We start from the raw sequence: 14,096 nt of genomic DNA, 5'->3' as shown, positions 1-14,096 counted from the left end.
AGAGTTAGAAATGTAGGTGGCCATAAACCATAAACGCTGCGTTGCTTATTTCGTAGACCTTCAAAGCCACCTGCAGCCCATTAGGTAAATTATTTCTTAGACCCTCAAAGCCACCTGCAGCCCATTAAGTAAATCACCTAGAACTTCCTTGAGAACAGCAGCCCACAGGGAAGTTTCTGGAACATACACAGGGACACTTGGGCCTCTCCAGGGGACTCCGCAGCGCTGGCTGACAAAGCCCGGTAAGATCCAAGAGGTAGATAAATCAGTGACTGCTGCTGTGATCACTGATGAATGTCCTCATGCCAACAGCTTGAAAGTTCTCACGCCGACTCGCCCTTGTCTGTAGTTAACTTCAGTTGCTTTAAGTGTTGCTTCTTCTGTATTTCTTCCTATGCAAGGCTTAGCTTTGGAGCGGAGGGAGAGAGAGGCTGGAAGGATGGAGGAGGAGGAGAGGGAGAGAAGGGGAAGAGGAGAAGAGGGGAAAGGGAATGGGGAGTAGGGAGGAGACATTGGCTGGTTCCCATGGCTATAAAATCTTGGAGCTGAGCTTGTCAACCACCAGTCCCGGAAGGGAGCAGAATGGCCCAGCTCGGGGACCCTCTGCTGACTTGGTTCTGCCTGCTTTGCGGTGTACTCAGTCTTCCATACGAAGGTGAGGAACAACGTGGCCATGCCTGGGGTTGGACATTTGCAGCATGTCTGCTATATGTAATCAAACCTGAGACGTCTGGGTGGGTAAGCGTCACCCTTCCTTCGGGTACCCTAAGAAAGAAAAAGATGCTCTGTCTTTCAGGTATCTTTATGTAAAAACACAAAACAAAAAAAAAACCATGATCCATCAGTAAGCTTTAAAAAAATAAGAAAGTTCAGCTATAACAACGAAAGAATGAGAATGTAAATTGGAAAATTCTGTTCACAGGAGTCGTGTTACTTGATAACCAGGTGTTGTCCTTTAAGATATTTTAAACGCCTTCTGTAGAGGTTTTGAAAACAAAACTAATTTTTGTAAAGTCTGTTTTATTCCTCTACCAAAGTCATATTGCCTTTAACAATAATAAAGTGGTACTATAAAAAGAGATTTCCTGTTTGATGAGGACTCTGCATGGTCGTGAAAACAATTTTTTATGGAAGAGCCAAGAACAATGACTTTGCCTGTATTTCTTTTAAACATTTTTCAGGACATCTTTGCATTAAAAAATAAATAAAACACAATGCTGACAAATGTTTTTTCAAAAAGTAAAGAAAGGAAAAAAAGATGCTCTCAATGTAACTATGACCACTGCTTTCTCATCAGCTAGGATTTTGACTTTACACTTATCGGAAAATAACACTTTTTGACTTGGCCATAGGTTTGTTTTTTTTTAAATCATACATCACTTTTGTACATACATACAAAAAAAGAATATTGGCCAGGTGTGGTGGCTCACGCCTGCACTCTGGGAGGCCGAGACGGGAGGATCACTTGAGGTCAGGAGTTCGAGACCAGCCTGAGCAAGAGCGAGACCCCGTCTCTACTAAAAATAGAAAGAAATGATCTGGACAGCTAAAATTATATATATAGAAAAAAATTAAGATTTCTTTTAGTACATGAAGGTAACTGGTCCTGGAGAAATCCAAAGATCAAAATCTCATGGTAAATTTAAAACAATTTTAATTAAGGTTTACCTGAACAAATGAGACTCAATTTTTTCAAATAAGGGTATTTTTAAAAGCTTATATTTTAACCAAATTTAGTTTAAATTATTACCAAAGGTCAATTCTTGAGAATGAAAAGAATTGGGAGGCAGAACTTTTTTGACAAAATCATATGATTTCCCAGGTTGTATCTTTCTTTTCTGTTCTAGACATTCACTAAAGGGTCATGAAGAAAGCCACCTATGTATAAGTAGTCTAGGACTGCATTAATTTTTAGGGTCTGGCCTTCATCCTTTGAAATCCAAAAAAATTTCTTTTTGGAGCATTTATGGAGTCACTCTATGAGCTATTTTATCTTTTATCATTTTTTAGCTGATCATGATGAGCCAGATCCTCATTTGCCCAATATTGCTTTTATTAAACTCATAAAATCTTGCATCTTTCACAAGATGAGCAACTTGACTTTGCAGTCCGTTGGGGTTGCATTTGCATCGTACTTGCAACATCCCACCATTGGCAAACAAGTGATCCTCACGTGGAAGACAGAAAGAACTTCTAGTGTCAGAGAGGGACGTTTGAGTGGGAACTCACATTATAATTTTATAGCATGGATAATCACACGCTGTGTTTGTGTTATGATGATGTTGCATTTGACACTTACCTGGTGGCACCTGTTCTACAATCATAGCAGAAGGCTCTATTGTACTTGTTTGTATCTCTCCATCCATGAGATCGGGACTAGGATAATATTTAAAAACAAATCAAGGCTGGGCGTGGTGGCTCATGCCTGTAATCCTAGCACTCTGGGAGGCCGAGGGGGTTGGATCGCTCGAGGTCAGGAGTTTGAGACCAGCCTGAGCAAGAGCGAGACCCTGTCTCTACTAAAAAATAGAAAGAAATTATCTGGCCAACTAAAAATATATGTAGAAAAATTAGCTGGGCATGGTGGTGCATGCCTGTAGTCCCAGCTACTCAGGAAGCTGAGGCAGGAGGATCACTTAAGCCCAGGAGTTTGAGGTTGCTGTGAGCTAGGCTGACGCCACGGCACTCACTCTAGCCTGGGCAACAAAGTGAGACTCTTGTCTCAAAAAAAAAAAAAAAAAAAAAAAAAATCAATTTCCTAATAGTTTCACTATAAAATTTAGGCTGAATGAACTCAACAAATCTGGGAAGTAGATACAATTAAAATCCCCATATTTCAGAAGAAGAAACACAAGCTTAACTCCTGATGAGCCCGTGGATCTTGGAATTCCACTTTGGTTTATGTAGTCCAGAGCCCACCTTTTCACCCACTCCTCTGGTTGGTACCCCAGAACCTAGCACTATACTGGGGACATAGCAGGCACTCAACACATGTTTGTCATCCACCTGAGCGCTTTTGGAGGTCCCTGGCCGCGGAGGTCTTTGCTCATGCCCTGTAGTTTGGTTCTATTTTATTCCTTCCTTCAATACCACGGCATCACCGTGTATTTCTCCAACTCTGACCCAAAAGTGTGCCAATTTCAGCATCCCTCCTCCACACACACACACACAAACACCATGGGGGTATGGGTTGACTCTTTCCCCCTAGTAAATAAAAAGGTCGAAATGGGTGTAAGCACACCATATTTTCTCTAACCTTGGCTCTTGAATTACCAGAGATATCATGACACGTACATAAGGATTGGATTAAATAACTTAGAAAATGAGTGAAAGTAATTTTGAGGTAAATAGGTAGGATTATTACCTTGCTGTGCTTTCCTTTGACTTGTCACATGTCCACATTATAATTGCCTACGCTTTCTGTTCTTGGCCATTAGTCCAGTGATTGCCAAACTTTGCAGCTTATTGGAATTACTGGAGCTCTTTTAAAAATTGTTCACCCACAGATATTCTGATTTAATTGATTTGGGGTACAAGTTGGACATCAGAATTTTTTCTGTTTTTATTAATAATGGTAAGTTATGTATATCATAAAACTTACCATTGTAACTGTTTTTAAGTGTATAGCTCAGTGGCATTAAGTGCATTCACATTGTCGTACAACCATCTACAGACTGAAACTCCATACCCATTAAACAATAACTCCCATTCCTCCCTCCCTCCAGCCCCTAGAAATCACCGTTTCACTTTTTTGTCTCTATGAATTTGACTATTCTAGTTACCTCAAATAAATGAAATCATGCAAAAGTTGTCCTTTTGTGTCTAGCTTATTTTACTTAGTCTATTGCCTTCAAGGTTCATCCATGCTGTGGCATGTACCAGAATTTCATTCCTTTTTAAGGCTAAATAATACCTCATTGTATGGGTGTACCACATTTTGTTCACCCATTCATGTCACCACGTACATTTGGGTTGTTTCTGCCTTTTGGTTATTGTGAATAATGCTACTATGAACATCAGTGTACAAATACTTGTTTGGGTCTCTGCTTTCAATTTTGTGTATATACCCAGAAGTAGAAGGCATCAGGATTTTTTAAATTTCAGCTTGTGATTCTAACATGCAGCAAAGTTTGTGAACCACCGCACTGGTACATTATGGGTATTCCTTGAGTAACATGTGACTAAGGTAAAAGTTTTCATTTCAGGCCACCATGGCAGCCTCGAGCATTCAGCTGAAAGATAAACTTGTGAAATGAATAAACATGAGCGAATAGCAAGACAGTCATTAATAAACAAAATATACACAGTAAATAGAAGATTAAAGTCATTGCTCTTCTAGGTATAATACACAAAATTAATGAACTCGTTATGAACACAGATTTTATTGAGTTTTAATGTTTTAATATGAGATACAGCTGCAATTTGCATTATGTATGTGTTTTCTTAACCAAATAAGACATTCATAAATTTATTTGTCACTAAATTATGCTTTTGTATGGTACATAATTTTAATGGGTATTAAGCATCAGCTGCTATTTCAGAGCGACACAATTTTTCATTCTGTGTTTATTCCATAATTCATTCTATATTATATTTCATTCTAAAATTATGACTATTCATAAAGACTCAATTCAATGAACTTTATAACAAAGATTTAGTATTTAATTAAGTACATGCTGATTTTAAATTAAATTGCCTTTACATAAAATCACTCATTGGGAATTATGCAAAATGGCAAAACAAGAAGTTCAAGTTCTAAGGAGGAGGAGGTAAATATTATAGGTTTAGTGGCTTATAAAGGAACAATGGTTGAAAAGTAATGGTTTAAGGAAAAAAGTAAAGCTATCAGCCAGTTTCTCCCGTTCCAAGAATATTAGAATATTCAACCTGGGAAGGACTTGATGTGCTAATGGTCTCTCTCTGTTTTACAGCTGAGCAAACTGAGGGTAGATGGTTGGTAAGTGGTTGAGCCTGTGCTAAGATCTGGCTCCTTACGTTCCACTGACCCATCCCCTCTAAGGGGGACTCAAATTGGTAATCCCACAGAGCTTAGTTAGCTTTTCTGAACTCTGTCTGTAACATGATGGAAATAATGCTTGACTCACAAAATTGTTCTGTTAAGTTAAATAAAACAGAGTGCCCAGTACATAGAAGATGTGCAGGGCCCCAGATGTATGGTCCTTATTTTTCCCTCCTGGGGAAGGGATTTCATTTGGAAAGTGGCAATACCAAAGGCATGAATCTCTAATAGTTGAATTCAGGTATGAACGAGAAGAGGTGCTAAAAATAAAAAGCCTGTAATGTTCCATATCAGAAACACCAGTGAGCCTTCCCGAAGACCAGCCTGAATCTCATGGTACTAATGATGAAGAGGTTGATGACAATATTTCAGTTGTTACAACATTGTTGATAACAATAGCAGCTGTAAGCTATCAAGTGCTTTCTTTGTCATAGGCATTATTCTAAGTATTTTATATGCATAATCCGTTTGTTCCTCATAACAATCCCAGGAAGTAGATATAATAATTGCCCTCATTTTGCTGAAGAAAATCTGAGGCACAGAGGGGCTGGATCATGTGCCCAAGGTCACATAGCTAGCAAGTGACAACTGAGATTCGAATTAAAGATCCTAAGAAAGTATATTTCTTTATCTACACTGTCAATTTGTGTTACAAATGTGTCCTCCTACTAGAATCCTTCATACTTGGCACTTTCCCATAGTTCTCTATACACCAGTGGTTCCTGTTAGTTCATTTCCCTACACTGTAATTCATGTTGTTAAAAGTTCCCTACCCTTCCCCTCTTGTCAACCCTAAAACTATTTCCCATCTCCTAAAAATATATTTCACATCATTGGCAAGCTACTCAAAATGTATAGGCAAATGCATACCCATTAAGATCTTGCCTGTATTCTGATCTTAAAAAAGAGCAGTTGAAAACCTGTGAATAATAAACAATCTATTAAATATTTATTATGAAGTGCCTTAGCACTTTCTTTCAGATTTCCTGTAACTTCAATATTTGTTGAATACCAAAGTCACCTTTAAATTCTGGAGCAATTTTTAATGGATGTAGTTTTCTGTGGTTTGTGAAAATCTTTTGCCAACTTGGATCTGTCTTCTACCTGGTAGCAGAGCAAACAATAATGATTATTGTAAGAACAGAAATCATTATCATTGCAATAAAATTGTTACCATATGCTAACTGCTTGCTATGTGCCATGTATTGTGTAGGGTCCTTGACATATGTTTTCATTTAATCCTCACAACAAATCTATGAAGTCCAGCTGCAAAAACCGTTCTTTAACAGATGCTAAAACGAACTTAATCTCATTGTAAAAGCTAAGGACAGTCAAGTAAATGTTTGCTTCAAACTGTACCTTCCATAAAGTACTAAAAAGAAATAGAATAAAGCAAAACAAAACAGAAAATGGTGAAATGGTAAAACGTTTTCCTATTATAATATGGTTCATTTTGTAGAAAAATGTGGGAAAAATAATCATTTATTTTGCCTCCAGAATTTTTTAAAAATAATTTTAATTGTTCCTATTCATTAATAATATTTGATAAGTACAGTTAAAACAAAAGGAAAATTAGAAGTCACCCACAATCACACTACTACAAATAGGCACTATTGAATTTCGATGTGTAACCTTCAAAATATTATTATTACTGGAATAGAATCTAGGGAAATAATTACATTTTTTTCATTTTTTCATTTTAAAGGCTAAATCTAATGACAAATGTTTGTTCAAAATTGTGTCTTTCAGATGATTTTCCACCAACTATAGGTGAGTTGATCAAAAAACTTTTATTAGAGTTTCTTTTTAAATTTTGCAATAAAATGTGAAATCATTGAATACTTCTTTTTCTGGTAAGAAATCATATTTTTCATTAAAAACCATTTTATGTATTTATGTATAAAATAAGTAAGCTTCATGTTAAAAGTAGGTAAAGAAAGACCAAGAGAAATCATGATTTTACTGTCAATTTTACTGTTAATATTTGTGAGTGATTAAATAGTTAATTATATACAACTTCATAATGTAATCCTGCTTTTGTAAAAATCAAATATTATGGAACACAATGAAATAGTGCTTTTTGCCACTTAAAAATGAAGTGCAAATTTTTCCATCTCTATTTATATGGTCACCTTTATTAATGTGTATATGATATCATAAAACTGTATTTTAATTTTAAATTCCTTTAGTAATTGATATTTTTAGTTGATTCATATTTTTTAACTAATACTAATCATGCTGGAATGAATATTCTTAATCTGAATGTCATTTCAACTAAAACCAGGAAAGCACAGAGCTATCTATTGCCATCAATGCTACTTATCATTATTTGGTGGGCTTCTAACATATGTGATGCTATAAAAGGAAAAAAATCTATAAGCCTATAAAAAATAGGAAAAATTATTTTATGATTGTGTGCTTTAAAGTCCTTAGGAACACTAGTAAAAATTACTAGTTTTAATAAGAGAATATGGCTATGTGGCTGAATACAAGATAAACACACAACAGTCAGTAGTTTTTCTCTGTACTGGTCAGAACCAACTAGACATTGATGGACAAAGAAAACATTCTATTTAAGATCAATGACCAAAAAAATAACACTTTGGAATTAAATCAGCAAGAAAAGCATAGGATTTATATAAAGTAAATAAGAAAATCACATTGAAGAGTATAAAACAGGTTCTGAAAATGTGAAGATTGTGCCATGTTCTTGCATGGAAGACGTAATGCAATAACAATGTCACTTTTCCTCAAACTAACATTTTTACTTAATTCCATTTTATACAAGAGCCCCTTTTAAAGTCTAAAAATAGTAAACTAAATGTTAGCTCCAAATTTTGTTTTTCAGACACTATAACTCATTTTGCAGAGGTCAAAGGTAAGTTGATCAAAAAACTTTTCCTATTAAAGTATATTTTCTTTTAATTTTGTTTTTTTTTTTGTAAAAATTGGGGAATTGGTGATTTTTTTCTGATAAAATTCTTTTTCCCCTTTAATAAAATGTAATGTAAGTGCCTTGTAAATAGGTTTTTAAAAAAAAAAAAAAAAACCACAGAGAAATAGGGCCAGGCATTGTGGCTCATGCCTATAATTCTAGCACTCTGGGATGCCAAGGCAGGAGGATTGCTTGAGGCCAGGAGTTCCACACCAGGCTGAGCAAGAGCAAGACCCCATCTCTACTCAAACTAGAAACATTAGCCAGATGTAGTGGTGCATGCCTGTAGTTTCAGCTACTCAGAAGGCTGAGGCAGAAGAATGGCTTGAGCCAGAAGTTTGATGTTGCAGTGAGCTATGATGATGCCACTGCACTCTAGCTCAGGTGACAGAGCAAGACTGTTTAAAAAAAAAAACAGAGAAATAGAAGTCACCCTGACCTTTCACCAGTGCTGATTGTTTCTACTCTTTAATTTCTGCCAATCTAATAGGGAATAGCAGATTTTAAAATTCGTATGGAAAATATATCCAATAATAATTAGTAACATTATGAACAAAAATAGTGTTGGGGTAGAGAAATAATTTGTTTCATCAGCTCTTTAAATATGCTATTAATAAAATATTGTAATATAAACAGCATGGTATCAGCTTAGAGAGAGTCACATAATAAGAAGAAGAAAAAGTATTTTACGATGCTTGCTGGCCCCAGAGCCTGCTCGTGTTACCACCACGCCATCCTACCTCTCTAATAATTTTAAGAAACTCTATGGATGGAATCTTAATATGAAAGGATCCCAGGATATATTAGAATTTAATATATGGTTTTAAATGTATAGAGGTTTAAATGTGCAAGTGGTGTGTTTTATGATCAATCTGTCATTATTGAATACCTGTTTGGACAAAATAAAGTTGCACTCCCTTCTTGCATCATATACAAAACTAAATTCTTGCTTAATAAAAATTTATATGTAAAAGAAACAAAATCATTTAATTTAAGAAGAAAATATAGGAAAATATGTGGATAGTGTAAGGACCAGGAGATCTTTTAAAGCAAGGCAGGAATCATCTGTTGTACAGGTAAACACTTTTAAAGTGTGTAAATGCTTCATACTGATGAAAACTCAAGTAAGACAGCACAGTTGATAGGGAAGATGAATTGCTCTAGCCCTTTAAGAAAGCAATTCCCATCAATGTTAAAACTTCGCAGATGCTTTGTCCGAGTAACCACGCTTTGGGGATAATTGTCTATGGAAACAAGTGCTTCAGTATATAAGGGTTTAAATGCATGGAGTGTTTACAGTGGGAAAAAATCTGAATGTGGAAAGTATTGAACAAATTGTGATGAATCCATATCACAGAACATGAGCCAGCATTAGAAGGGAGGCGTTCGAGCTACGAAAGTTACTTGAAAAGGTTTTCTATGATGTGTTAAGTTAGAAACTCAAGTTATGGGTACCAAGTATGGTTTATTTGGGGGGACAGCAAAAATCCACGTATGTGTGTGTGTTCAATAGAGCCAAAGGTAGTGGCTCTGATTTCCGAGTGCACCAACCCCTAGGAGGAAAGTCAGTTTATCACCTCTCCATAAAGACTCCCAGAAACAGATGAAGAATTTTTGTTTTCTCTAGATGGGGAGTGCGTCTTTCCATTCCAGTATAAAAACCAAACATTCTACGACTGCATCAGGCTCAAGGCAAGACACAAGTGGTGCTCGTTAAACGAGACTTACGAAGGATACTGGAAGTATTGCACCGCAGAAGGTGAGGGTCTTGCCTCTGAATACCCCAAGGTGGTAACCTGGGCCTCTGAGATTTGGTGAGCACACAAGAGGGTTCTGCAAATGGAATCTAAAGCCAATTAAGTTGTGAAAACACAGGATGTGCAATTTCTGACAGTAAGAAAATCACGTGCCACCAAAGATATATTATGAGCACTTCAATTTTATGATCTTGAAAGGAAATCTTCTAGTAGGACATTAAAGCGATATGGGATCTCAGTCCCCCACCAGTATTTTTTTTTTTTTTGAGACACAGTGTCACTCTGTTGCCCGGGCTAGAGTGCCATGGCATCAGCCTAGCTCACAGCAACCTCAAACTCCTGGGCTCAAGCGATCCTCCTGCCTCAGCCTCCCGAGTAGCTGGGACTACAGGCATGTGCCACCATGTCTGGCTAATTTTTTCTATATATATTTTTAGCTGTCCATATAATTTCTTTCTATTTTTAGTAGAGATGGGGTCTCGCTCTTGCTCAGGCTGGTCTCGAACTCCTAAACTCAAACAATTCACCTGCGTTGGCCTCCCAGAGTGCTAGGATTACAGGCGCGAGCCACCGCACCTGGCCCCCCACCAGTATTGTTCTCATATGCCTTTGGTAGGACAGGGCAGAGCGGACGGCCTGGGTGGGAAGCGGAAGTGCACGTGTGTGTGTGTGTGTGTGTGTGTGTGTGTGGTGAGGCGGAGGGGAGGTGCAAAACGGAAAGGTTCCTTATTCTGACTGCATCTTTCTTCTCTGCAGACTTTGCAAAATGTGCGTTTCCCTTTTGGTACAGACGCATGATCTACTGGGCGTGTACGGAAGATGGGAATGCATTTGGGCAGAAATGGTGTTCACTGACCAAGAATTTTAACAGGGACAGAATTTGGAAATATTGTGATTGATGGTGAGATTGGCTGGGGGACAGGGTGAAGAAGCGTAATCATCCTCATTGGAAAGAACCTATAGCTTTTTTTGGCAGAGGAGGAGGTAAGATCCTCATTAAAAGGGTTTTATTCTGAGATGTGAATTGAAGGTGATTTGACATCAATAACTTGGGGTTTTGATTAGGGAGTATGGGATTTTAACATGGAGACCTATCTTCTAGCCTACTTTTTCTTGCTGTCTGTGTAAAATTGGGTCCTTAAAAAAATGTGTATGAGGCTGGACACGGTGGCTCACGCCTGTAATCCCAGCACTCTGGGAGGCTGAGGCGGGAGGATTGCTTGAGCTCAGGAGTTCAAGACCAGCCTGAGCAAGAGCAAGACCCCTCTCTACTAAAAATAGAAAGAAATTAGCCAAACAATTAAAAATAGAAAAAATTAGCCGGGCATGGTGGCGTGTGCCTGTAGTCCCAGCTACTCGGGAGGCTGAGACAGGAGGATCGCTTGAGCCCAGGAGTTTGAGGTTGCTGTGAGCTAGGCTGATGCCACGGCACTCTAGCCCGGGCAACAGAGTGAGACTCTGTCTCAAAAAAAAAAAAAAAAAATTTGTGTATGGACTTCGGGTGATGTGTCAGTTATAACAAATGTATGGCTCTGGTGGGGGATGTTGATAATGGGGGAGGCTTGCCTGTGTGGTGACGGGGGTGTTGGGAAATCTCTGTACCCTCTATGCACTTTTAAAATTGCTCTAAAAAATAAAGTTTGTTAAAAATGCATTCACATGTTTTGAAAATAGGTAAAAAGTGATAAGTGCTGGGGTACCTGAGCTGGGAACACAGGTGCCGATGAGGTAACGTATTAGAGTGAAGCTCAAAGGGGCTGAGATATGAGCCACATGAGAACGGGTCACAGGCTGGAAGGAGCTGCGTGCATCGTACAAGTCACGGGAAGGACACGGGGGCTGGTCCATGGGATGTCACTGGGAGCCAGAGGCCGGGCATGCTAGCAACTTAGGAGTTGGCTATTACGTCCAAAAAGAAGTCAGAGAGAAGTATTAAGGAGACAGGATCTAGATACAATCAGATTTAATTACAAGGCATGTTGCTTTGGCTCTGGGTGGAGAGTAAATGGGAAGAGGGACGGCCATGTGCTGAATTTGGTTAGGTTTCCCAAGAGCCCACATGGGCCATGGTAGTGACCCGGCATTGGCGGTGACTGGGGAGATGGACAAGGGTCCAAGTCTGAAGGCAAAGGAGGAAAGGTGGACAGAATACAGTGACTAAATATAATTGGGAGTGGGGAGGAAGGAGTTTTAAGGATGAATTCCCAGCTGTGGAGTGAGCCACGGCGTGGCTTTTGTGACCCCATTCTGAGAAGCTACATTCTGGACAGCCTGCAAGCTCGGGGCGGCACCGGTGAGGGGGAGATTGTGGTTCCATTTCTGCCTTTCCAAGTTTGAGGCATTTGAGGGGCACCCACAGAGTGATGCCAGGGAGACAGCTTTATGATCGGTCGTGGAGCTCGGCGGAGATGTATTGGTCAGGGACACAATTATGGGCATACTCGGGACAGGAATGATATTTTAATTTTATCGTCTTGTTTTCACTCTTTAACTACAAAAATTTTCCAAATATACCCAAACACGGAGAGGATGGTATAACCGCATGATGGATTCCCATGCACTAATTACCCAAGTTTAATCATCCACATTTGACATTTTTGCTTCAGCTATACCTTTCCGTTTTTTTCTTCCTGCTGGAGTATTTTAAAGGAAGTCTAAAAGGTGATTTCACCAATCGATACTTCAAATGGTATTTGATACGAAAGTATGAATGCAATTTCTCCAGGAAAGTACAGCGTCAGGAGAGAAGAGGTTTTAGAAAACAGCCTTGAGTTACTCTGAAATTTATAGTTTATAGAGGAGAAGGAGTTCCAAAGTAAGAAGGGGAAACCAGGGAGAAAAGAAGACAGTATAAAGCAGACAATATCATGTTTTTCAAGGAAAGAGGTGTCTTCCGTAAAAAGAGGAGTGATCAATGGTCTATAAGTGATGTGAAAGATCAAGTAACATCTGTAAATATCCATAGTGTGTAATATATATGTAATATATTGGTTGTAAGTTTATATCATATATAATAGTTGCAAGATGTCCATTGTGTTTGAACACATTAAATGTATTAAGTAGATCAATTTCCATAGGGTTGTGGGGATAAAAGCCAGAATGGAGTTATTTTCAGGGCTAACGGGCAGTAAAGAATTGCATGTAAAGTATGCAGCCTACTGTTTTCTGAAGTTTGGGTCTGAAAGAAATGAAAGTACAAGGCCAGTACTTAAGAAAGTAGAGGCCAGGTGCAGTGGGTCAATACTGTAATCCCAGGAATTTGAGAGGCCGAGGCGGGACGATTGCTTGAGGCCAGGAGTTCGAGACCAGCCTGGGCAACATAGTGAGACCCCATTTCTACAAAAAATAGTTTTAAAAAAATTAGCCAGGCTTGGTGGTGTGCACTTGTAGTCCCAGCTACTCAGGAAGCTGAGGCAAGAGGATTGCTTGAGCCCAGGAGTTTGAGGTTGCTGTGAGCTATGATGATGCCACTGCACTGTAGCCTAGGCAACAAAGTGACACCCTGTCTTAAAAAAGAAAAGAAAGAAAGAAAAAGAAAACTAAAGAAAAAAGGTGGCTGTTGAGGAAGACTATAGGTTCTACAGGAGAATGACCTTATACATAAGATATAGACAGACGATCAACAGATAGATACACAGATGTACAGATATAGATATAAACACACATGTATATGTTCACATGTAAGTACATGTGTACAGACTAGACGTATGTGTTTGTGCATATGCCTAATGAGGAAGACAGCACCATGTTGGACCGTTTGGGAAAAGAACCAGTGGCGAGGATGTGACCGTCGGAGGGAAGACTCTGAGAAAGTGGGACGAGATGGGAGGATCCCTGGCCGAGGGAGTGGGGCCGTCTTTGGCAGGAATAGGTATTCTGTTGTTATAAAATGTGAGCAAAAGTGGGTGAGTACAGATAGAAGCAAATTTGTAGATTTGGGGGGATTAAAAATTGAGAGGTGTTTTTTTTTTTTTTTTTTTTTTTTTTTTTTGAGACAGAGTCTCGCTCTGTTGCCCAGGCTAGAGTGAGTGCCATGGCGTCAGCCTAGCTCACAGCAACCTCAATCTCCTGAGCTCAAGGGATGCTCCTGTCTCAGCCTCCCGAGTAGCTGGGACTACAGGCATGCACCACCATGCCCGGCTAATTTTTTCTATATATTTTTAGCTGTCCATATAATTTCTTTCTATTTTTAGTAGAGATGGGGTCTCGCTCTTGCTCAGGCTGGTCTCGAACTCCTGAGCTCAAACGATCCGCCCACCTCGGCCTCCCAGAGTGCTAGGATTACAGGAGTGAGCCACCATGCCCGGCCAAAAATTGAGAGAGTTTTTATTGTATATTCTCCAGGGTTCCAGCAGGAAGCTCATGATGCACTCAAATTGGGTAA

At 38.9% G+C, this 14,096-nt stretch overlaps 1 protein-coding gene across 1 annotated transcript; it reads left to right on the top strand.

Annotated features, from left to right (window-relative positions):
* The first annotated feature begins 582 nt into the window (after window positions 1–582).
* BSPH1 (binder of sperm protein homolog 1) lies at window positions 583–10,611 on the top strand. The gene is made up of 4 exons (XM_069456911.1): window positions 583–655; window positions 7,869–7,898; window positions 9,583–9,714; window positions 10,469–10,611. Exons 1-4 carry the CDS (start codon window positions 583–585, stop codon window positions 10,609–10,611), a joined length of 378 nt encoding a protein of 125 aa, XP_069313012.1.
* Window positions 10,612–14,096: the final 3,485 nt, after the last annotated feature.

This window comes from Eulemur rufifrons, chromosome 24 (assembly GCF_041146395.1).
Source record: "Eulemur rufifrons isolate Redbay chromosome 24, OSU_ERuf_1, whole genome shotgun sequence".
Taxonomy (NCBI): Eukaryota; Metazoa; Chordata; class Mammalia; order Primates; family Lemuridae; genus Eulemur; species Eulemur rufifrons.
Note: the sequence above shows the minus strand (reverse complement) of the source record. Positions and strands in the feature narration are given on the sequence as shown.